The 26,626-nt window shown below is 36.9% G+C and overlaps 1 protein-coding gene, 1 long non-coding RNA gene and 2 pseudogenes across 4 annotated transcripts in view; 2 read left to right on the top strand and 2 right to left on the bottom strand.

Annotated features, from left to right (window-relative positions):
- Positions 1-26,626, bottom strand: part of LOC144638606 (transient receptor potential cation channel subfamily A member 1-like) — a 141,110-nt pseudogene that overhangs the window by 52,606 nt on the left and 61,878 nt on the right. The window lies entirely within an intron of this gene.
- Positions 6,566-8,480, bottom strand: LOC144638697 (uncharacterized). Its single transcript, XR_013567987.1, has 3 exons — positions 8,309-8,480; positions 7,696-7,783; positions 6,566-6,663 (listed from the first exon to the last, which is right to left on the bottom strand). It is a non-coding gene; the product is annotated as an uncharacterized LOC144638697 (long non-coding RNA).
- LOC144639006 (uncharacterized) lies at positions 12,048-14,895 on the top strand (annotated as a pseudogene). The gene is made up of 2 exons (XR_013568051.1): positions 12,048-12,471; positions 14,081-14,895. The product of XR_013568051.1 is annotated as an uncharacterized LOC144639006 (transcript).
- Positions 16,872-26,569, top strand: LOC144638652 (cyclic GMP-AMP phosphodiesterase SMPDL3A-like; the record flags this gene model as incomplete). The annotated part of the gene is made up of 5 exons (XM_078497869.1): positions 16,872-16,947; positions 23,422-23,767; positions 24,146-24,454; positions 25,639-25,810; positions 26,470-26,569. Coding segments are annotated over exons 2-5 (909 nt in total), but the record flags the coding sequence as incomplete, so codon positions are not given.

The raw sequence follows: 26,626 nt of genomic DNA, 5'->3' as shown, positions 1-26,626 counted from the left end.
CCGTGTAACGCAATTGTTTACATTTTAGCTGATTTACAGCAAAATTAGTGATAAACATAGGACAAAGCGGGCCACTAAAAACCTTTTTCCCAGAGATTTTTTTCGATATCCTTTAAGATAAGTGTCTAGTTAACCCATAAAAATTGTTTTTACGATATTTTAAGTTATCGCACATAGAAAAACATGACAGAGTTTTACTGCACAATTTCGCTCGCTACTCATTTGCCAATTTTGCTTTGGATTTATCCCCGTTTCAGGCTAAAAATTAATCTCGATTTGTTTTATTTTCCGCTCAGTCATACAATAAAGACCTAATTACATTACATATATTATTGAAATATCAATAAACAGCAGCATTATAACGCGCGAGGCGATCAAACTTTCAAAAAAATCAGTCAAACCGGAAGTGGATTTTGAGCCCAATTGGGCCAAAATCTTTTTTTTACATATTTCTTCGAAAGGAAGCTGTATTAGGAAAAACTAACTGCAGTCCGTTTGGTTTCTCACTAGGACCTATCTATGGGCAAAATATGAGCGAAATCGATTTTTCCAATTTGTGCTGAAGAAAGGCGATATTAGTTGATTTTTGGAGAAAGTCGCACTTAAATAGTTATTTCAACCGTCTGTTGAAATTTAAAGTTTGTAGACAAGTGAAAAAGCAACCCGTCGCCGGTTTCTATAGACGAGCTCACAAGACAAACATGAGGAACTTTCATATTTCGTCGCGCTCGATTTTAACCGCTCCAGTGACAGCCGGAATTTTTCCACAATAGCAATAAACCTGTGCCAAGATGTAAAAAAACATCTTCAATATGTAATAGCTGTCTTTTTCTCTTGAGTTCCATTCATCTTAAGGTGGCTCGACCCAGTTTTTTTCTAGCGATATCTAACAACTTTGAAACCCTGATACTTAAAGGGATTGATGTCAATGACAAAACTACTACATCACATGCATTACACATAGACTGAACTTCAATATGATATAAATTTTTGGGCGATCAGAATGAATATCACGTGGCAATGACGTCACACAGGGTTTTGCTCTGAATCGATTTTTAGGCGGTAGCCGCATTTTCTCTCGAGATCCTCCACGCTACGTATACCTTGGGTGTTTGCCTTCATCTCAGTGGAGTTTCATCGAAATCTACAAGAGGAATTTTGAAATATCTTGGAATTTCTTTTTAGATGGTATAATTTATGCGTAAAATAAAGCCAAGACTTCATATAAAGAAATTTGCTTCTTTTTTATGTTTAATGAGAGGATTTAGCCCCCATTCCTTTTAGAAATGTCCCATATGCTACATCCAAACCTTTGGAAGAAAGAAGACTTGCGCGATTTCGAAATATGTGAAATATATGAATCATAGTGAAGCTCAATGTTTACCTCTATTTACAAATTTTCCGCCTACTTTCGCAAAAAAGCGATTATTTCAAAAACCCGTCGATGAATTTTTTCCAAATTTTTTCAGGGTGACAAATAATCAGTACACCACACAATCCTAAATTTCATGCTCATTGAAAATATCTAAGGTTGTCTAAACTAAAAGCAAAATTGAGTAAACATTGAAGCGATGTCGAAGTTTTGAATAATTTTGTGCTCTGGGATTTCCTATTGTTTCGATTTAAACACAACATCGAATTCCTGTGCACCACGCGTGTAATGACCACGCTTGGCTACCCTCCGAAAGCTTTCCGAAATGGTTCGGAATATGGTAATATTCTCATCGAGTTCAAGTAAACAATAATGGATGAATGAATACATTTCCAACTGAAGAAAGCAGTCACACAACACCAAACTCAAAGCCGGTTATTTTTTTATGCCTCCTCAGTCATTTAAAAAAGTAAAACGGACAGAAAATAGACTTCACGTATTATAAGCAAGCTGAATCTGGCGTCCAGTATTTATTAGAAAAGATTGTTTACTTGTTGCATTTCTAAGTTCAACTGAAAGAAGTGGCAGCACTTCAATACGAGAAAAAAACCTAATCTTCTTGTTCTTGGCATATTTAACTTTTATCTCAACCAAGACGTCGACCCAACAAGAAAAGCTAATGCGTGACAATTTCTTTTCCATTGTTCCATATTTCGGAAAGATTTCGGAAAGCTTTCGGAAGGTAGCCAAGCGTAGTCATTTCACGCGTATTGCACAGGAATTCGATGTTGTGCTTAACTCGAAACAAAAGGAAATCCCAGAGCACAAAATTATCTCAAACTTCGACATCGCTTCAATGTTTACTCAATTTTCCGTTTAGTTTAGACAACCTTAGACATTTTCAATGAGCATGAAATTTAGGGATTGTGTGGTGTACTGATTATTTTTCACCCTGAAAAATTTTTGAAAAAAATCATCGACGGGTTTTTGAAATAATTGCTTTTTTGCAAAAGTAGCCGTCAAAATGGTAAATAGAGCTAAACATTGAGCTCTACTCCGATTTAGATAATTTCATATATTTCGAAATCGCGCAAGTCTACTTTCTTCTAAAGGTTTGGATTAGTATATATATAGGACATTTCTAAAAGGAATGTGGGCTAAATCCTCTCATTAAACATAAAAAAGAAGCAAATTTCTTTATATGAAGTCTTGACTTTATTTTACGCATAAATTATACCATCTAAAAAGAAATTCCAAGATATTTCAAAATTCCTCTTGTAGATTTCGATGAAACTCCACTGAGATGAAGGCAAACACCCAAGGAATAGAGCGTTTTCACGTGACGTCACATTTTTCGCGGGAAATTTGAGACGCCATATTGGTGTTCCACTTTTCCATCATGGCGGTATATTCCCTCTCGGATTATGTGATCAACCTCGATCCCCACGTGAAGAAACCTACTCTGATGAGATTTCTTGTGTTGGAATGGATCCTGTAATAATTCCGGATAAAACATACGATCCAGAATGCTTGCCTCCTGTCGAATCTATGGATTTGCTGTCGTTTTGAGTGCTAGAAACCGGCTATTACAGTAAGGACCAATCTTTCAGAAGTTCACACGGGCGATTAAACAACTTATTCAGGGTTTGTAAATAGCGTTAAAGAGTATAAAATAGGCAAAAAGTTCATCGTTCTCGGAAAGGTTAGGCATTTACAAAGAATGAACGATTCAAATGTTACGCTTTCGATAATAACCGAGCAAAATGGTATGGCGGGACAAGGCAAATGTGGCTCGCATATCACAAGAGTTCTGTTTTTACATCGAGGCATGGAATCAAAATAGGAATAAAGGAAAAACTTTCATGTTGTGGCTTTAAGTTTGATTCGCCCTTTCTCTGTTTCTATTGTTTCAAGGAGCAGAAACATATCAACAACTTGTCAGCCAACTTCGATATTTTGCAGCAAATATTGTCTGAGTTAATATATTTGCCTTCCTGGGATTAAGCTAAAAGTTGACCAAAATTGTTTGCCCAATGTTTAAATACCAAGTTATTCATTTACTTTCCAACCCAGTCTTTCAAATGCTGGAGGAATTGGTTTTTGTATCAAGGCAGATCATCCAGTTGTTACAACTTGTCCAGAGCTAAAAACAACAAATGACTTTAAAGATCTATGGGTAGAAATGCAAAATGGATCTCAAAGAAACATGATCTGTAGTGTGTGTGATTTATCTGCAACCAAATGGTTATATACAAAACTTTATGGATAATCTTAACTGTACAGTTGGCAGGATTCATAGGAAGGAAAAGTTCTGCATTACTTTGGGAGATTTCAATCTAGACCTCCTTAAATTGGATTCTCACGCAGATACAGAAAACTTTTTAAATACCTTAGGGGTCCTCTAGTTTTCAACCACACATTTTACAACCCACCCGAATTACTGACCACTCAAAAACATCTCACCTCAAGTGGAAATCTCGTTTATGATCTTACTGATCATCTACCTAACTTCCTAATTGTAAAAAAATATATTCTTCTTTTCCCAATAATATTAAGATCTAATAATGAGACAATTTTTATTTTTATGAATCTGCTCTAATTCAAGTTATCCAGTGATCCTAATGTAATGTTTAATTCCTTTTACACTAGAATCTCAGAAATAATTGTTGTTCATATCCCTATCAAACAACTTTCTAAACGTGAATCTAAAGTGAAATCCAAACCATGGACAACTGCATTAAGCAACTCAATTATCATTCTAAAAGAAGTATATGAAAACCAAACCTACTTATTATCATTCAAAATTTAAACTTTTAGGAATGGGCATAACCACTTGCTAAAAGTGAGTAAAAATAACTATAAAAATAATCACTTCCATGTAAATAAGTCTGATTCCAAGAAAGGTGACTGGAAGGGGATAAGACAACTTGTCAACCTTAGATGCAGATCTGGATGTACTCCCACTAAATTACTTGTTGACGATGCTGAAAAAAATGATCCTAAGTCAATGGCAAAATTATGCTTTTAACACTTTCTTTGTTCATATTGGATATTTTTTTTCTAAGAGTGTTCGTAGAGTAAATAAATCCCCCCTTCAGTATCTCACACCTTCATCTCAGGATAATTTCTTTCTATTTCCCATAAAATAAAAATAAAAATTGAAAATAAAATTATTAAACTGAATACCAGCAAGTCTACTGGACCCTTTAGTATACCAATCAACATCCTAAGAGCTACTAAATATGCCATATGTAAGCCTCTACTACGAGAAATTATATTTAATAAATGCTTCCTTTTCAATTCTACTGGAATTGTCCCAAGCAATTAAAAAAAAAGCTGAAGTTACCCCTGTGTTATAAACAAGTTTAGGCCTTACAAACAAGTTTAGACAATTCTGTCCATATTCAATAAACTGTTGGAAAAATTGATGCATAAGAGAATACTATACCTCTTGGCAAAGAAGAAAGTAATTTATTGCAAACAGTTTGGTTTCTGTGAAAACACTCCACTGATCATGCAATTCTAAGCATCATCGACTTGATACAACATGCAATTGACTGCAACGAACTTTCTTGTGGTATAATTATTTTACGATTTCAGTAAAGCCTTTGATACTGTAAATCATAACATCTAGAGTGAGAAACTAGATTATTGTGGATTTCGTGGAGTAGCGAAAGATTGGTTCACCTCATATCTTACCAACTGATATCAGTTTGTTTTCTTGGGACATACTGTGTCAGATCTTCAATCTTCGAAATGCTTGCTGCTAACTCGGTCATTTTCTAACATATAGCATCAGCTAAATCGTCTCTACTTATGGCAGAAATACATCTTCCTCTTTCCGTAGTCAGGTATTCCACATACTTGCCTTTGTTGACAAACACGTAGAACACGAAAAAAACTCAGTTTTTCACCACTGGGCCTTCTTTTTCCCCGTATTATTGCCACAGCCGACGAGAATGCAAAGAATCTTAATGTAAATGAGTTGTTTCGCGCATTAAAGTAGTCGAAAAACTGTAAATTATGCTCTAACTGTTGTGTGACGCTACTCAAACTCTGCTTCGATGGAACACCAATATGGCGGATAAAGTCGGTTGCCATGACAATGGAGAAATCTAGTCACGTGAGTGAAAACGCTCTATACGTAGCGTGGAGGATCTCGAGAGAAAATGCGGTTACCGCCTAAAAATCGATTCAGAGCAAAACCCTCTGTGACGTCATTGCCACGTGATATTTATTCTGATCGCCAAAAATTTATATCATATTGAAGTTCAGTCTATGTGTAATGCATGTGATGTAGTAGTTTTGTCATTGACATCAATCCCTTTAAGTATCAGGGTTTCAAAGTTGTTAGGTATCGCTAGAAAAAAACTGGGTCGAGCCACCTTAAGTGCCTTTACAGTTTCTTTTTCGCTCGCTGCCATCTCTACTCTGATTCCAAAACACAACTCATTCTACTGGAAGCTCCGATTTTTTTTAGCGACTTCAATGTTGTCATCAACGACAGAAGAGGAGACCAGTGATTCGAATCCGGTAGGTTTAAATCCTTACTAAATGCACGTTTTGATAAACAACAACTTGAAAAAAAAAAATTCGTGGTGCCGTTCGCTTGTTTTTAGCAGTTCGGCTCTTCTTGCTCGATTTCAAAAATCTGTTCAACCAATCAAAGGCGCGTTGTAAAAAATACTTTTACGCTTTTGGTTACTAGTTCGCGGCAAAAGCCGTCTACGTCATTTTCTCGCGAGCCTCTCGCGCGAGGCTTGTTCTAAAAATAGCCTACACGCGGATCTGATAGCACAAGACCATTACTAGAGATGTAGACTTCTGGATTATGTTCTTCTGATAAAATCAGGTTTTTGGTAACTTGGCGAAACATTTTTTTTTTTTTGGAAAAATTTTAACATTCACTGCAAAAGTTGAGATGGTATTTGGTCAAATTATTCCTACTGGAAAGTTTTGATTCAATATTGGAATTCTTCAAGACAACAGTACACTTGTTTTCACAAATGATTTCTTTCATGTTTGTAAACGTTTTATTCTGTATTTTAGGAAGTTTTGAGCCGTCACAAAAAATGATATTACCAAGCTGGACTACAAATTTTGACGTTTTTTGATCAATTAGAAAATAATAAATCAACAGGAAATCTCAACTAATTCTCCAACTGAAAAAATAATATTCAACACATACCTAGGACAGAAGAGTAGTTCAATGATCTGTGAATCCTTGGCTTCTTGTTAGCTTGAACCACTCAAAGGAATATTGCCAGCACAAATGTTGCTCAATTCTTTGCCTGTTGAAAATATTAAATTCTAAATGTCACTGATCGTTTAGTGGTGGGATATTAAACAAATATAATAACATTTATACAACAATAGTTAGCCATTTAGTTGGTAAAGCGTTCCCCATTTATCGATAGGGCTGTTTTGTATTTCGTATCTTAGAGAATATCCAGGGACTTGTATCTCCATTTAAATCATTAACTGCTTGTTCGTTTGCCCTAATTTCATCGTTTGTATTGTAATTTGCGGTCATTGCTGCCTACCATTAGATAATTGTATTTTTTGTGATAAATAAAGGACTGTAGAACTTGCTTTGTGTTTCACATTGTTACGCCTACGAGTTCTAAAAAACTACTTTGTATAGTTTAAACGTACAGCTTACATGAGCAATTTTTATGTAACAACTTTTATTTGCTCGTGTAGACGAGGAAACTTGGCCAATTTTAATGTGACATATATATTTGCTGAGAAGCTGGCGTGTTCGTTTTTGTAACAAAAGTTGTCACATACGAAATATTGCTCGTCTAGACGTCTTGTCATATAAATTATTGCGACAACATATGTGGTCCCTAATCTCCCATTAGGCACTGTGTGCGCGTATCTTTGTGCATATCTCTGCTGTCCATGGTCATTACTGGAATTAACTTTGAACTTTTGACAAATTGTTGTGCCATCTGCACGATCAAATATATTTTTCACATAAAATTTACCCATGTAAACCCGGCTTTACCCCCTCACCTACCCGGAAACCCCAAAAGCCTTATGGGCAAAAGTAAGTCTAGAGCTGCTTTTGCGGCATAAATTTTACATTGGCTTGCTTCAATGATCAACTGTTCTATAAACCTGCAAATGTTTGAATTTGAAATTCATTCCCTTACTTTTCTTACAGTGCACTTAGAAAGAATTTAGCTGTATGCGTTTTTGTATTTAACTTTGAGAAAAAAATTATCATGCCTTAGTAAATCAATACGAAAACAGCAAAATCCTAGTATTTGATTGGTCGAGGTAGTGAACAAGAAACATCAATAAATTCCGAGACTCACCTTAGGTCAAAAGGCCATATTTTACGTCCCATAGATGTGATTGGACCGGTCCATCTCACTTCTCTCGAGCTAGCTCCGTTGAACAAGCCTAGAATATTACAAAAATAACAAAACAATTGGAAAGATTTCCGCAGATTACCATACACTAATCGTGCATACAATCTTGTAACTATCGTTCTAGTCATGACTGCCTTTTATGTGTGAAAGATTATATGGAAGAATTTGTATGCATAATTAATGTATGGTGCGATGCGGACATCTTTCCAAACAATTCAACATTCTTACCGCTAAACACAAAGATAAATGATGTTAAAGCGAACAGAAAGATTTCTCATAACAACACTAAAAATGGATACAGAGTCATCTAAAACATGTATTTCAAACTTAAAAGTGCACCGGCTTTTTTCTAAAGATTATTTTTGTCTGTGACAGCTCCAAAATTTACAAATTTCAATAAATGTACGTCAAAGAAAAACCTCGTATCTTTCATGTTTTTGGGAGAGTAAGCAGACAAGGTAGTCTTCTAGCTATCATAAAACTATCTCACGAATACGTAATAACTTGATAAACGGCCACGACAGCTCGCGTTCTAGCAAAGACCGAACACGTGTACCTTACGTTTGTCCAAATCTTGTCCTTTAACGTTGAACGTATCGTTATTTCGGTCCACATAGCGCCTGGCTGTTGCAGCAGATCTTTCCTCTTGTAATTAAAGTCTTGTGCTTTAACCAAACAAATATTTTTTCCAGTTCTTTGCAGTCTTCGACGGCACGCCATCATCGAAAATCAACAACATGGATGTTAGCAAACTTGACCCGTTATGAATAATAAGCAGATTCAGAAAACCCGTATAGTGGAACATATTTGCAATGTAAATTTTCTTCGATTTTTCCCGCCAGAAACGTTCGTTATTCAAGAAAACCAGAGAAAATACGTTTTTTAAAAAATGAGTGTTTTGCAATATCACAGTGGAATTTCTACGGATGTCCTTCGTTGTTCAAAAACTGTGTACATATGGTATTTTTATTTCCAAATAAATTTGGCGCTAAATTCAGGTCGCTATAAAGTGGCTCATTCACCAATTCCCGTTGTTTAAATATCCATTGCTTCGTATTTGCTCTAAAATGGAGATTTCTCAAAGAATTAGGAATATATTTTTGATTGAGCTCTCGCCACTTGAATGGCGAGGAATAGAGGGACGAATTAAGCAATCGTGCTTGCTTTTACATAGCAAATTCCACCCTAAAATCTCATAACACAAAAGAGGTTATGATTCATCACTAGGTTATATAATCATTTAATTCGGTGCGCTGTTGTAGCCGAAAACTTGGACACAAAATCGCATTTTCATATTGGACGGTTGCGATCCAATAATTGGAATTTCTTCCAAATTTGGACGGCGCTAGCCGAATAGCTGGAATTATTTGGGGATCGAAAGCCAATCAGAAACACAGAAATATTTGAATGAATATAAAAAAAATTATTGTATCGCGACCTCGTTCCCAGGATGATTATCCGATCGCAACCTCGTTCCCAAGAACCGCTGACGTCACGCGACTGAACGGCTTTCCTGCGAGCAGCAGGTTGAAAGCGGGAAATGGCCGCTAGATTTGAGTATTAAGAAGAGGTAAAATTTAAAGTTATTAGAAGACAAGGAAAGTCAACGAAGGGAGAGTCGATCGATTTTGAAAGAGTATCTTCAAGAGGAAAAGATCCCTGATCCAGCCACAGCGGAGGACTTGGAGCGGTTTTACGAAAATTCTACGTCGAAGTAAGCAAGAACGATGGAAACCTGTACTCGAAAACATTGCTTTGTGTCATCAGATTTAGCTTCAATAGACACTTCAAGCAAGTGCTAAATATCGACATTATAAAGGACAAGAAATTTAATGAAGGTAACCAAGTTTTTGAAGTTTAAATCAAATTTAAAAGCGAACGTTGTTGTGTATTTGTGTACTTTGCCTACTGTCAAAACCCTATTAAATTCAATTTGTGCATTTGGAGCTCTGGAAATATTTTGAATGAATAATAAAACAATTATTGAATTCGGCTTTCGTATGATATGAAGAATTATGCATATCTCGGAGGGTATTATTCATATCATACTTAGCCTCATCCAATTCCGAGCGTCGAATGTATATACGTAATTGGCATTTGCTTTGGTTTGCACTACTATGCTTTATAGTTGGTAAAAATCCTCTAACATCTTGCCGTGCTTCGCACATTTGTGTTTTCATTGGTTCACTGGATTGTCTGTGTCTTTTGTGATCGGCTGCAGTGAGAACTTTAGTTTTGGTTTGATTACACCAATTGAAAACTGAAAACTATTCAACCAAAGCCATCTTAACTGGTAGCAACACAGTTAGAAATTACAGTGTTTGTAAGGGAATCCGACGGCAAATATATATATATTTTTGTTTTCAAAAATTGATTTCTGGACAACTTATGAATTGTAAAGTTACGATACAGGCAAAAGTGTTTAATATTTATTAAGTTTGAAGAATGTAGCTGGGCCAGAACTCGTTCAGTCACGTTTTTGGCTTTCCATACATTTGTCTATAGTTTTCCCTACGAACCACGTCAACTTGCAACAAAAAAATAAAGACAAATTTATAGAAAATTTAAAAGGTAACTGGCGGCCTTCCAGCATGGCCACATCCGTCAAATTTGGAGAGTACAGTCCTTTCTTTAGTATCTTAACTTTACGATTCATAAGTTGTTCAGAATGTATTTTTTGAAAAGATAATTGCCACCAGATTTCCATTCAACAACTGTAATTTATGACGGCGTTGCCTGCCCGTCAAGATGGCGTCGAACATTGTCACAAGGTTTCTTGGAAGTAATGACGAGAATTCCGAAATGTTGTTATAATACCTTGAATTCACCCTTGTTTGGGTATTCAACATGTTTTTTAACATGGGCACGCTGGGCAACTGATTTAGGAACTGTTTCCTCCATCTCTAAGACCAACTCCACCTGAAAATTAAAAAAAATATATATTTAAACAGAGAACTTTAATTAACTAACGTGTACAAATTTGCTCATTTCATTTCCTACGAGAAAATCGCTTTGATTATCTGAACATCTCGTTAATCAGGCGACGCAACCAAAATGACAACATTTGGGGTCAGGTTATTTTTTTTTCTTAATAATTTATCCGACAACTCTTAAGCCTATGAGGTAACTTTTCTTTATCTTGAAACGTACCAATGACGAACAAAAACGAAGTCGCGGATTTTTTTTTGCCACTTGCAACGCTCTCCCTGGAGATTAGCATCTTGAACTCAACCCGAAACAGGGACGCGTTTTAGTTTGTTCATCCTAACAAAATTGAGTTGCAAGTTACGTTTGACATGTCACACGCAACATATGTCTTGTTCCACTCTGAGCTTATTTTGTTTACCTGCATCACATAACGATCAATCAAGGCATTCACTTGAATCTTTTCAATGTCTCCAACTGCGAGACCGACCTAGAAAATCGCACACAAAAAAATCAAAGCAATGAACTTGAAATTATATTTCTTTCCTTTCAGTGAAAATGAATTAATATACATGAATCCCACTCTCGAGGGACGTGAAGCGGTAAAATGTGAACTGGGATTTAGGGAAAAAGTATTTGGGTCACTTAATGCTACGGAAACCGAGATAAGCTCCAGCAGTGTGGGCCTGTTGGCTCGTGGCTTCTCCTGCTTCACTGGGAAGGGGAATCACAGACATAAAAGCAATGGAACTGGGACTCGGATTTTTGGAACTGGGACTCGGAGTTTGAAAATTTGTGAAAACAATAGGCTGGGATGTGGGAAAAATTTCGGCTGGCAAAATGGATTGTATTTGGGGTATTTATTTCCTTTTTGGGGGCTGTGGGGTGGGGAGATTTTTAACGTATGACCTTTTTGTCGGGACTGTATTTGGGGTATTTCTTCGTTTTTTGGGGGGGGGTGGGGGTGGGGAGGTTCTTATCATATGGCCTGTTTTGTCTGGGCTGTTAAATCATGGTTTTTTGTTGGGGCAAAGCCCGCACATTGGCGTCGACTGAGGGATTTATTTATTTATTTGGAAAAATCTCCTACTCTAAGCACCTTTTCAATCACTTAGCAATTTTAACAGTTTTTAATTTCCAAATCTTTATATCATGGGATCAACTGATCTAAGTAATATATCATTCAACATATTTTATGATTGATGGTGTCAAGCCGGATTATTTGCTCAACAGCAGGTGAAAAACTTAGTTTATCAGTAGTCTCTCTGACAAATATTAATTACGCTCGCTCCATATATTGCTTACTACAATAATAATAATGCAAGATTAATTGCTGATGACATCGAAAGCCTTCTTAATTGCTCTTCAGAGGGGGCACACAACTACTAAAACGAAGCCATTTTTAACTAAGTTCCCGATTCCTGATCTGAAAGCAAGACCATGGAAGCGACCCAGATTTTTCTCCTCGCTTCAATATTCATATTTAAAAATAATTTGGTGCTAACAACCGCAGACTGCGAAGGAAAATGCGAGCTGAGCAAACTTAACCGCGGTCACCACGAAACAGGAATTAAAAATCGCGCTATGTTGGGCCACAGTTTTAGAAACTTTACACTGCAAAGAACTTTTGATTGTCACATGAAGTGCTTTGATGAGAAATGTCGATGCCAAGCGTTCCAGATATCAGGGAATCGCTGTGAGTTATTGGACGAGGACAGATTTTCAGCTCCAGATGATTTTATTAACAAAGATGGCTACGCGTATTTTGACATGAGCAGAGAATATGTCCACCAGGTATGAGGTTTGTCAGTTGTTTTCAAAATTTCTTTTTTTTTTCTAGTTCATCCTGATTAAGTACATCGATGGTGCACTCGATTCGCTCTTGATCGATGGAAAATGATCATCGAATTTGTGAAGTACTTTATATATAACTAACCATCAACTATCCATCTTTTGTAGCAAAGTCAGTATCCACGAGATGTCATTATGGATTTATAGAGTATTTGGGGTTTATATTCAGTATTTATTTCTCAGTGAAAAGTATATTGATTAATTATAGAAGGGTTTAAAAACTGAAAAATTCAATATTTGTCTATGTTTAACATTTTAGGAGCTTTCTGCTTATTATTCCGCTTCAAAACCCCGAAAAGCAATTAGTCAGTGTGACTCGATATCTCTCAGTTAATTGTGATTGTTATATGTATGGGGAATCGATAAACAGTTTCTTGGTTCTACTGGTTGCCACTGGTATCGATTGCTACCGCTTGCCGCTACCGGCCGAATCAAGAACTGAAGAAAGACGACACGGGATTTTTGTTCCAATAGAAATATATATATTTTTTATTTTCTTTGCAATCTTTCAAAGTGTAACACTTTCTCAACGCGGCTTCAATATCAAAAGCGTAATCCATCCCAATTATTATATTTGCCTCCGTTCAAGGCAGAGGTAATTTTTGGCATTTTTGAGAATCAAAGATCGAAGAAGAGCGACTCGATCGAATGTCAATCGAGTTGCTTTAGCAAAATATGACGACATATATCGTTGTGAAAAGGGGAGTTTGAGAACCACGAAGGCGACGGCGAGGATACGTCGATTACAAGTAAATTTTTATTTCACTTAGGAATCCCGCGATTATCTAAATAAATTTATTTTTTTCTCGGTGTCTCAGGGCCGTAACTAGAAAGAGGCAAGACGAGGCACTTGCCTCTTCTAGATTTTAATCCAAAATTAAAAACATTTTTTTGTTGTTAGTAAAATAATCCTAAGTTAAACAAGATTGATTTTTATCAAGAAAACCTCATGAAAAATGTCTAGGAAAAAGTTCCAGAGCTTCTCGATTTTAAAATTTTCTGGAGGGCATGCATCCGAAACCCCCCTAGCAAAATCAGCTTTGTCTATGGCAAAGGTCTGGTTACGGACCTGGGTGTCGACGTCAGAACTATCCCGAGCTAAAGATTAGTTAACGCTTTTTAAACAAACTATTCTGCCACTGCTCCATACACATGCAAAGAGACAAAAACTAAGGGCCTTTTTACATGAGAGCCGAGATGAGTTTCGTCCCGGGATGAAAAACATTTCATTTTACATGAGCATGTTCATCCCGGGATAAGCCGTCCCGCCCGAGTTGAATTCATCTCACCCGTGCTTACATAACATTACATTTCATCCCGGGAAGGACTGTTTACATGAGGTTTTTCGTCACGTTTCATCCCGGGATGGCATTTCATCCCGGTGTTTCATACCGGGATGAACTCATCCCGGGACGAAATCATGTATCATCATGTAAACAGCAACAAGAAAATGACCAGACACCGAGATGAACTGATCCCGGGACGAAAGTCATCCCGAAACGAAAACTCTCATGTAAAGAGGCCCTAAAATGCCTTTTGTGCTATGCTTCAGATTTCTGCAGAAAACGCATGCCCAGAACAACCATGCAGCAACCAGTGTTGCAACCAGAGACCGTGTCTTCATGGCGGCACATGCACTGAATTGTGTGATGATGCCAAACAGAAGTTCAACTGCTTCTGCACAAGGGAATATTTTGGAAGATTTTGTCAAAACCGAAGGGCACGATCCTGCAAGGAGCACCTTGAAACGTACAGCAGAGCTTCGTCTGGAGTATATACTTTGTTTGATCCAATAGACAACTCTCTCTATGAAGGTTTCTGTGATTTTAAATCAGAAAACGGCTTCGTTTGGACTCTTGTCGAGTCGTTCAGCCTGGCTAATAACTACAAGTTTGCCGGCAAACCATTCTATGTGGACAACCCTATCAACGAGAGCGCCTTTAACTGGAATATGTTCCGTTTATCATTGTCCCGTATGGACATGATTGCCAATCGATCTTCGCACTTTCGCGCCACGTGCAATTTTAATAGCGATGGCCTCATCTACACCGATTATCTAAGAGCAAAATTTATTGATATTGACGTGATACGGTTGACAAATGCAAGAGATACGAACGCATCGATATCCGAGGCTATGGTTGCAAGAACTGTACTGCCCATTTTACTCAGCAAGATGCTTGGCATGCACATGTAGACTCATACTTTGGATCTAAGAAAGGATGTCAACTAACGAGCCCTCTCACAGGAGCGGTGCGCCACCCAGGTGGCGAAGATGATTTCGGCTGGTACAACGCTGTAAACCCTTTGCATAGGTGCTCGTCAAGTGCAAATTCTACGACGCAGTGGTGGTTCGGATCTTACATATAGAACCTCGATCAGTCCCGGACTGACTGACTGGCTGACTAACTGACTGTCTGACTGACTGACTACCTACTGACAGACTGACTGACGGACCGACCGACCGACCGACTGACTGACTGACTGACTGACTGACTGACTGACTGACTGACTGACTGACTGACTGACTGACTGACTGACTGACTGACGGACTGACTAACTGACTGACGGACTGACGGACGGCGGTCGGTCGGACAGACGGACGGACTGACGGGCGGACGGAATGACTGACTGACTGACTGACTGACTGACTGACTGACTGACTGACTTACTGACTGACTGACTCACTGTCTGACTTACTGACAGACTAACATCTCATCCTGGACGAATAACACTTTCTAACCGTTTGTATATTAAGTCTACGAACACTGAAGTAAATCGTTGACATTTAAGGGCTTCAAAGCTTTTCTTTACTTTTTCAGTATTGATTTTTTTTAAGAATCGTAAACAAAGAAAGTTGAACCCACGCACAGAGGAAAAGAAAACATTAATAACAGGCAGACACAATAAGTAGATACCTTCATTGATTTTTTTCTTAATTTCTTTTCACAACTTTATTCCCTCGTTTTTAAATTCGTTAGATTAGTCACTATTCTGAATTTTTCTTTTCAGAGCATAGACATGTTTGGTGCCTTAGCTTAATCGATCAGCCGTTTTATTTCCGAGCTCAAGTATGAATTTTCCATGCCAAGTGTTGTTTTCTCTCATGTTAATTCTGGCAACTTGGTAGTATATCAGAACAATATCCCAAGGGTTAAGTTTTTATCCTTTGAATTATAAAACATTTAAAACACAATAACGCAAGGTTGTATTATTTTGAACAAAAAGAAACGCTTGAATTTTGTTTGTCAGTTAACATTTTTAATCGTATAAAACGTGAAAGAAACAGTGCATATTTTAAGGAGCCCGTCGTTGCCATAGCGGCACTTTGAAAATTAGATTTCTGGGGAAATTATACCGACTACGGTACTAAGAACACTGAACCACAATAACTGAACTAGCTTGTTAAAGCATTGCAAAAAATTAAATTGCTATCTTTCAAGTGATAAATGCTAATTGATTTATATTCATCACTAGTGCAAATTTCGTGCTTATTCAGTTGTATTAAAACTTTGGGTAGATCGCTCTGAATAGCCAATCATTTTCTGCTGCCACATATACTTTGGTAGTGAGTTATTATGAGTATTTAAAATGCAGAAGAATTGCTTTATCTAGACAGTTTAGGACAATGCCAAGTGTTCGAGTAAGCCACTTTTAGTAAAAGTTAAGAAGTACTACGCTTTCTGTTATGTTAAGCAAGCAACACCTAACAGATAGCTTAAACGCTGACAACGAAACTCCTACTATGTATGGCTGTTAAAACAAATCACATTATATTTCTAAAAATAAATGAAAAACTATCTTGTCAGTTTCCAATAAATCTACATTTCTGAATAAATTATATTGATAACGGTACTTGAAACACCGAAAAGCCTTAATTCAGATGTTCAAGAATTTAAAAGGGAGATCTTACCACAATGACTGAACGTGTTAAAAAATTACTAACAATATCATTTCTATCTATAATATAACCTTAGTAATGTGTAATTCTTTAGATCTATATATAGGCATAGCCAGAGCAATTATTCCAGATTTAATTTGGATCTATTTTACATAGTTTTTATTAAAAGCAGCTGTGTTTTATTAGCAATAATATAAAACGAAGTTTCGACATCTTCAGAATGTCATTGTCAAGTTAAATGCTTGACAGTGTCATCGCGAAGATGTTGAAACGTTGTACACATTTTATTACCGCTGATCTTTGTACTGAAAATATATCCACAAGCTTTGCTTATCCAAGCTGTATTTTATTTAGCCTTGGGTAGAATGTAAAGCCTGAATAGCTAATCAGTTTTCTCTGCCACGTATACTTTGGCAAAAATTATTATGAGCATTTATAATGTAGAAGAACTGCTTTTTCTAAACAGTTTAGGAACCAGCGTACGTAACGGAAACAGTTAGAGTGAGCTGCTTAAGTCAACGGTAAGTTGTTCAGTTACAGTAATCCCTTTTTTATGAAAAGCCCAAAATAACAAGATTAGTCGAGTATAGAACAGCTCTTCCTTGAACGAGAGAGAAATTCCTACTCCGCCTGGATGTGTAAGCTTTGAAGGATTAGAAGATTGGAACATTGTAATATCCGAATCCTGAATAATTTCTCAAAAAATTACTAGATATAAATATAGTCGAACCTTTCTTTACGGACACCTCCCTATTACAGACAGCTCACTTTGTCCGAAACAAACCAAAATTCATAAAAAAAAATCTACCTCTGTAAAACAGACACCTCAATAATACGGACGCTCTTCCATGCCTATTTTGGTGTTGCAGCATTAACCATTTAGGTGAATGATTTGATTAAAGTAAGACATAACTTATGCCCGGTTCAGACGCCGTACTTTTCATGAGCCGAACTCAATTCGAATTTAGACCGACCCAAATTGACAAAAGTACTATACGCCTCTTGATTCAGACGCCGTACTTTTTGGCCGTTCCGAGGCCGTTCCTAATACAGTTCCAATAAAATGAATTAGGATCGGCACATGAAAAGTACGGCGTCTGAATCAAAGCCGTTCCAAAGGCGTTCCACAGGCGAAATTCTCGGCCAAGCCAGGCGAAAAGAACGGGTGAGCCGTTCTTATTTGATTCAGACGCCGATCTGTTCATGTACTTAATTCAAGGAATTAAGTTCGGCTCATGAAAAGATCGGTCTCTGAACCGGGCCTTAGCGTTTCATGGCGTAATAAATAAAAAGTCATTTCGCCCCTGCTCACACGTTAAATTTGTCCGGGGTAGCAATCAATAATTTTGCAGCTCAGTTTTAATCTGTAATAAAAAGCAAATATGACAAGCAAAACCTGGATAACATACCGTAATGATTCGTATTTGATTCAATAAGCGCCTCCCTTTGAATGTGTTTTTGTCAATAAGCGCCCCTATTCTAAAAAAGCGCCCTTATTGTGGATTACTGCCACTACTGAAGTCATCGACATCGAATACTAAACTCATGAACATTCACCGTATCGTACTTGCATATATTCACTGCTATAATGAACAATTCTTTGAAAAATAACTGAACTGAGTATTTCTTATTGTTAGTTATTTTAATATTTATTAAAATTTTGTTTTGAACATTTGGTTGTTTCTCGAAAAATTTAATAAGCGGCCTGTCCCGAATAAGCGCCCTGTCTCGAATAAGCGCCCTCCCTTGAAGGGCCAAAATTAAATAAGCGCCCCGGGCGCTAAAACGAATCCTTACGGTAGTGCTCATTTAACATAATACGGTTAACTCTACTGGCTTTTCTTGCATTGAATTTGCCTTTATTTTCGCAGTTAGAGATAATTTTGTGTTGTTTAATTACTGAGAATACGAATCCCATTAGTTAGTAGAATAAGTAGTAAAATAATTGTATAAGGATCCGACCTTTTTTAAAAATGCAGCTGAAGTAAACTAGAAAATATTCTAGTTATTGCCCGCTTACTGTTAAATGTATTTACACGTTTATGTAAAATAGACTGTACGCAGTCGCATATGTTGTGAAGGACTGGTCTAATTTCGTGTGTTTTGGACTCCAGTGATCCGGGCTTGAGCCCCACTAGGTTCATTAATGGTTATGTTCAGCTCTTGGGCAAGAAAAGAAAAAAGAAAACTCTCAGTTGCTTAATTCCTGCTTAAGAACCGTAATTAGCTTTAGTGGTGTGGGAGGTTTTGAGTAGGTGTTTTATTCACAACGACAAGATCCTACGCCATTCGACGTTTTATTTGGAGATTCTTTCCACTTCCTCGTTTCAGGATACTTTGCAGGTTTACTTTATTCACGATTCATTTGAACATGTTTAAAGCAAATAGTAAAATTGTCTAGTAAAGAATTCTAGACTGATTTTCTTGTTATAAAACTAATTATCATAATACTGTTATAAACAGAAGTGTAGAAGGAGAATACTAATAACCCACATTTTTGCGTTTTATAAATAAACGGCGATCCAGACAAAACGTTTCGTACAAATAAAATGCGAAATTCATTAAAATCAGTAAGAAATGCCTGAACTGATGAAACGATTTAAGCGGCAAGAAATGATTCGAACTCATTTTATACAGGATCTGGCACCGTTATATTTTTAAAGTGATTATTTTTCAACCAGTTTGAATTTTTTTTTAAAAAAAAACGAATCTATCACATTTCTTTCGTTTTTCATGTGGTAATAGAAACTTGACTTCCTAAAACGGTGTAAGGAATATTTGAGCCAGTAAACTAGGAACGCAAAATCACGTGAGAAATTTTCATGAAGAAGTTTAAGAATAAACCAAAAATTGACCGGGCTTTAAATAAATGTGTCAATGCACTTAAATATAATTTTATCCTTTATGCTTTCCCACGCTATGAATGCAAATGTCGACGTAAAATCGAAATATGGTTTGATATATTCACTCCACGCTTCCATGGTCTTCCATGTGTTCAGGCTATTTTTCAAGGTTTCCCACCTGCCTTTGAACTGAAAAGCTCTGACTGAGGTACCTTCTTGCATAATTAGCAAGCGTGGATGTAAAGTGACCGTATTACAGCCCTGTCATTTCACCTCAATGAAAAACATTTGACCAAATGTACAGTAATAAAACATTAAAACATTTGACCAATAATATTTAAACTTGGTCGTCCGGATTAGTCTTTGGTAAATTTTATGTACCTGTAAGCTAACTGGTGAGCTGTCACACCTCTTGACCCTTAAAGTCTGGTACCAACTCAACATTTCAGCATTTAAAAAGGTGATTGCTAGACTCAGAAAAATAGAAAAAATGATAGGTCCCGATACTCGTTTACGAGAAAACGACGATTTCTCTCTCTTGCGAGCCAAGCCGTATAAAAAAAGCCGCCATTTTCTTAATGTGCGCGCGCTAATCGCGTGAAATTGTGCGCAGTACGGGATGTGCAATGCAATACTGAGGAATGACTTTAAGGACCAATCACACGGAGAATTATCCATTCCATGCCATGTATACTCAGCCTATTTGTAATCTTACCTATATTCTTATTCGCTCCCCGCTCAACCGAATATAAAACATTTATCATGTAATAGGCAACCACTTTTAGGGGTGTGTCAACACGAACCGTGTGCGACCCTCTTTATTATGTCTTACAATCACAAATACATAAATTTCGCAAACAATACATGGCGAAAATAACGAGAACTAATAACAACTATAAAGTTTACAAAAATCGGAACATCTGCTAGTACAATATAAATATAATAACATGATAATCCAATACTCGAAAACGCTAATCAAACTTAGTAATTGGGTATATAATTTAGAGGGCGAACTGACGCGGTCGTAAGACTCGAATGAATACAAATGAAGACAACGCAATATATATACCCAACACCCCGCTAATGAGGCATTGTACAGAATGCCACATAACACCTCCGAGACTTGGTTACGTAACCCATGATAAATTCATTTGTAACTGATTAGAGTGAAAACGAAAATCAGCTCAAACTGGAAGCAACGCCATGGTTAACAGCGAGCGACTTTAGCCAAAGGTAAAGTTCTTTTCCCAGAGTTTTTTTTTTTAAATCCAAGATAGCAATCATCTAAAACTTCAAAATTACTGTATCGTCGTATCGTGATTTATGCAACTTGTCTTATTTAGATGTTCATTCTGTTACAGACGAGGATTACTTTTTCCGATTTCACACTAATCGTATCGTTTATGGTTTATGCTTTTCATAGGTCAACGTTTATTCAATCATGTGTATAGGCTTACAGTGTGTTAATTTATAGCAAGTAAAACTACAACTTTAACTGAAGTTTACAGCAAAATAAATAGCTACTTTGAGCTAGTTCAACAACATCGATCTCTAGGAAGGAAATTGCCAAACACTTAAATCTTTAGGATATTGGTAAACATGTCGGTAAATAATAATGTTACTTGCGAATGTACTTTGCATTTTACAATAAGCAATATGAATAAATTACCGATACTTGAGCGAAATACGTACAACGGACAACTTTAACGTTAATACGTGCGTTAGAGACACTTGAAACAGTCCTTTCTTATAGCTTGAGTTGAGTTTAAATCCAAAGTAATTTGAATTGCTTTCTAGTTCGAGATCAACAGAAGCCGGCTGTTCAAACATGAAAAGAGATAACGCATAGCAAATACTACACACAAACAACTTATACATGCTTATACTTTTTGTATTTTCCTCATGTGACATAACCATCTTCGTTTATTATCAGTTTGAAGGTGTTCTTGTACCTTACAATACTGTTATTTCGAGGGAACTTTCATGTGAAAGTACTTTTGTACATTAGAAAAATTATTTAAAAAAAACTTGACATTAAAACGGTCACTGTGAATTTATTTTAAAACAGTTTTATCCGCGATTCATTTGAACAAGTTGTTTAAAGGAGATTGGAATTAGCAATTTCGTAAAAAAAAAAAAACAAGAGCAATTCGTAAAAAAAATAAGTCTATTCGCAGGCTAGTTTCCGTTTCGTTCGTTTTCACACTGTGACAAATTTATAAGTTAAGAATCAAAACCAATGCCCCGGTAATAACGCGATGTCCGTATGAAGCGGATAACCGTACGGGGAGTGGGCGGGGGGGGGGGGGTGGGATGTTGATGTAAGAGAAGAAAGATTTTCAATTTTCGGTCCATAGACAGGCTTTTTTAAGGACACTACCTGATTGGTCAATTCTAGTGACGTAATCTTTTTCTTGGGTGGGAGCAAACTATAAATAGATTTTAAAAAGTATCATAGAACAAAGGAATACTTCTCTTAGATCATCTGTTCTTCATAAATGCTGTTGAAAGTTAGATGTCTAAGCAGAAAGAAAAGATAACCGTTTGAGGAGAAATTAAATAACCAGCATTTTGGAGCAACAACAAGAAGAAACGTACTTAGAAAGCCAGGATCCTGGAAAGCTTAATTTTAAATTATATTTCGTTTTTTATTCATTTAGTTAGGCTTTTAGATTGTAGGCGCTAGACTTTACTTTATAGTTTCGTGATTAGTGCTACCGGTAAGTATTCGTGTAATTAGTTTCCTTTGTTTAGTAGCCTGTTATTGTACATGTTTTTTTTATTTACATATCGTAAATATTCGGTTTGGTTGTAATTTATTTCGTTAGTTCAGAAGGATTTTGAGTTTCTGTTTGCAAGCCAAGGTAATTTGCTTTAGTTAAACAAGTTTGCCTATTGGTATTTTGGGTCATTGTGTTAAATAAATTCATCTTGTAAGTTTCATCTTTTGTTTAATTTCGCTTTGTCGTATTGCTCATCTGGATTGTGGTAAGTTATTTTATATTCACTCCTGTATTTATATTTTTTTTATTTGCAATAACCATGTTAAATCTTCGTGTATTATATTGGATTAAATTTGTGGCAAGATTTGAGTGTGTGGCGTGTGCGACAACATGGAACATGCAGTGTGCCCTTTCGCTTTCGACTATCAAATATAATAATAGCAAAATATTTAGAGTTCTATTGTCCATGATAAACGCTACACTGTAAATCCTGACCACTTACAACAACTTAGTAGCTCAAGTGGGGTTCTAGCCCTTCCTCTTTGGGTAACATGTTCACTGCTCTACCATCTGAGCTACAGAGACACGATGGTGACAGCGCGTGAGTGAATCCCATTTGATCGTACATGCGTACATGATATTCCTGCAACATACATGTCTAACATGTAATTACATGTAAGGAACAAAAAGAGAGAATTACCGTGAGCGTTATGATTTTAATTTTCTTTTCCAGTGGTCAGGAATTACAATGTATATTTACATTTATCACTTATTTGATTTCCTTGTGGCTGGGACAAGAATTCTCTTGTTTTTATACGTCCCAAGTTTTCTAGGAATTGTCGAGACAATTGTTATCTTTCCTGTTTCAAATTCTTGATCATGCTGACTTATTTTGTAGCTTAAAATAATAAGGGTGTTTTCATATTGAATGGTTGAAACCTGAACTTAACAAACAGGTCGAGCACATTATATAGTCTATCTATAAACTTCTAAATTTACCTTTAACAGTTTTTTGTTGGCTGTTGTTCTTTTCTATGTTTTATTGGTTAGTTTAACTGAGTTTGCATTTAACATATATTTGAATTTATTTAATTCTGAACATTCTGTAAAATCTTAACTATATATTCACCGTGAAGTTTATACTTCGAAACATGTTCCACAAACTAAAAAGTGTTAAAAGCGTCGCTTCATTAGTCTTCTCGGAAAAGGACGATAACCCGTAGGTCCCGTCTCCTGTATCTTCAGTCTTATAGCAGGGGACGTTAAAGAACCCACACACTATTCGCAAAGAGTAGGGCACGAAGCTCCCGGTGTTGTGGTCTGGCTTTTGTGTTGTAGTAAATAACAGTATGTGTTAAGCGCATTTGAACATATACTATGAAAAAGGGGTTTATAAATGCATTATCATTATTATTACTTTTTTTGACAGTGAAGTCAAGAGTCCACAATGCATGTGGGGCACTCGGTTCCAGTGGTGTTCATTATCCTTGCCTTCACTCTACCAGCTGACTGTCGAAGATGCAGGGGTAAATTGTGTAACATAGGTAAAAACAAATTGAAGTTTCTTCATGTATCAGACATCCATCTTGATCCATTCTACGATAAGTCCTCTGACGAGAGTACCTGGTGTCATCGGTCAGCGGGGTCCAACTCCAGCGCGGATTATGAGGCGCCTTATGGAAGAATTGGATGTGACTCGCCAGAGGAACTGTGGACGATTACTTTAGCAGGCATGAAGAAAAAAGAGAAAAACGCCAATTTCATAGTGTTGTCAGGTATAGAACTGTTTTTTTTTTTTTTTGTCACGAACCTGTTGGGCTGAACAGTTTTCAAAGTTAATCTTGTTTGCTTGTAACTTAAAATTATAACGCCTGGGACACAAATTTGGTTGTAATGAAGCTGTGATTTGTCATTTAGATCCAAAGAAGTAAGTTCTTTGCAAACATTAAGTTTCATAACGGGTATTTGGCAAAATACCGAGTTGTTGTTCGCACCGACTTTAATCGACCGACTTTAATCGACTTGTTGTTCGCAAAGCCAACGTTTTTCAATGCTCGTGATCGCAAAGAAAAACGCTGTGCTCGCATGCTCGCAAATGCTCGTAAAGACCATTTTATTTATTATCAGAGCCTATCTTTCTTTGTTTTTATTAGGAGATTCATCCGCCCATGGTCTGACAGATGACTTTGGTTCACCAAACGTTTTGAAAAGCATGTCGTTGGTCAGCAGCAAAACCCATGAAGTGTTCCCAGATATTCCGGTTTTTCCTGCTTTTGGTAACAATGATCTTCCGGGGCACTATATCCTACCGAACAATAGTGATTGGTACAGGACGGTGTTGTCATACTGGGCGCCACTCATTCTGTGTGCCGAGTGCCCAGATAATGTTCCAAGACCTACAAGTTTTGAGGCACTGAACGAAACCTTCATGGACGGTGGCTACTACAGTGTGAACATTGCAGGTTGGTACGATAATTGCAACTCGCTTCTTTAGAAACGGGAAGAAATCTGAGGCGAGGGTATCTCGCAGTCGTTTGTGGGATCGTTATTGGGGACAAGATGTCTTCTCAGTTATCTTTTGTCTTGCCCTCAGAAACGGTCCCACAAGCGATTGCTTTTCTTTTGTTTCTCCTCCTTTATTTAATACCAATTCCACGAGACTTTCAACATCTTACAGAGGGGCAGTGCTCTGGAACCTTTTACCACGAGAGTGTCACGAAGCAACATCCTTTAGGAGTTTTAATTTATGAAAATGATCAACACATCGAACATAATTAAACATACTGATTTTAACCTCTATTGTAAGAGTTCTTAGCGCTTTTTATTTTTTTATCGTTGTAACAATTTAGTAGTTTAGTTTATTTTTAGCGATTAGTTTAGCGTTTTTACTTTAATATAGTTTAATGTTTTTATTTACTAGTATTAATTTTTTATTTACACACGATCCCACAAGCTATGTAGCTTTTTTACCCCATCGTGTCTAAATAAAGGTTTTGCTTGTTTGTTTGTTTGTTTTTGTTTCTTAATTGACCAATGGAAACCATAGCCGCTGACTGAGAAGTGTAATGGGTTTACCGAAACTGAGAAAAGCGCGAGATCGCGAGGTTAAACTTTTTATCTCATAATCTAAGTCCGGTCTTTCTAACATTTCTGTTAGAAAGATGCGGATTAACTGCCTAATCTGAGATTGATAGTTAACCAGGTGACAGTTCTCTTGTTTTCTGTCTCTATTTTGTTTTCCTGCCAAAATGTTTCTGTCGATCCTGTGCGAGGCATTTGTTGTTCCATGTTTTTTGCAGTTTATTGCATTTTTCTGTGAAGGGAAATTGGTGACGAGTTTATTAGATTGTTGCCTTCATTTGTCCAAATTGACTTATTTCCTGCTTGGGGTAACTTCCACGTTGTGCTCCTAAACAAGACACTTTACACTCACAGAGCTTCTCTCCACCCAGGTGTATAAATGGATACTAGCAAATTTAATGCTGGGGGGAACCTTGCGATGGACTAGCATCCAGGGAGGAGAAGAAATACTTTTTGTTAATTCATGCTAAAAAAACCGGGATAGTCTTTGACCCTATGGGTCACAAGTCCCGAACAAATTAACGCCCGTACCTTTCACCTTATAAAACACTTTATTATTTTCCAGATGGAAAGATGATTTTACTGGTCTTGAACACCATGTATTGGAATGACAACAGATACACTGATCCTCTTGTTGATCAGATAGCTGACAATCAAATGCAGTGGTTCAGCAGTCAACTTCAGATGGCTAAAGACCAAGGGAAAAAAGTTCTTATAATGAGTCATATCCCGGCTGGGTGAGTCGTTTATTTGTTGCATGTAGCAGAGATTTGTATAATTAAAAATCAGACTGATTGTTGGTGAGGTGCTGCAATGTTTTAATATAACCGAGAGGCAGGCTGATTTTTTATATGTCGAATATTGATGGAACTGATTTATTCGTGCCCATCGAGGTTCTAGCTAGTTCTTACATTGCCTGCTCAGCAAAGAATGTGAGAATACGGGCATTATTGAGCGGCTAAAGATGTGTCTTTACACTGCGTACACGTTGTTACTATCTATACCATTCACGTAGATAAAAAGATGTCTTCACGCAGCCCAAAATGCGTTCTGTACCCGGGGAAAATGTCACAGTCTGTTTCTGTCATCGAGCTCTCCGAGCTGAGCTGCAGCTTACATTTGCTGATTCGCTGGAATCCTTAGAGCTCAGCAGTAAAATTCCAAGTGCACGCAGCAAAATGTGACAAAAACCATTCCATAGCTTCTCAACATCCCTGCTTTGATCCTGAACCCACAATTCACGTGGATAACTCCCTTCCCACGTAAAGTCTGCTAAGGCTCAGTTAGCGCAACTCGTTTAGAAGATAGAATTTTATTTTCTAAAACAAAGAAATAATTTGCCTAATATAGCAAAGATAATGCATGCGGATTACGTTTTTTTTTTATATGTTTGCAGTGGTGACCCGTTCGGTTATGCCTTTTTCTGGCGACCAGAATACCTTAACCGATACGTGAGCCTTGTAGCTGGGAAATACCACGATATAGTGGCAGGTAAAATGATTTTTTTTATTATTCATTTACAAGAAAACACTTATTTACATCAAGAAACATGG

The sequence above is a fragment of the Oculina patagonica genome, chromosome 14 (assembly GCF_052425735.1).
Source record: "Oculina patagonica isolate OP01 chromosome 14, crgOcupat, whole genome shotgun sequence".
Taxonomy (NCBI): Eukaryota; Metazoa; Cnidaria; class Anthozoa; order Scleractinia; family Oculinidae; genus Oculina; species Oculina patagonica.
This window is presented reverse-complemented; position numbering and strand designations above follow the sequence as displayed.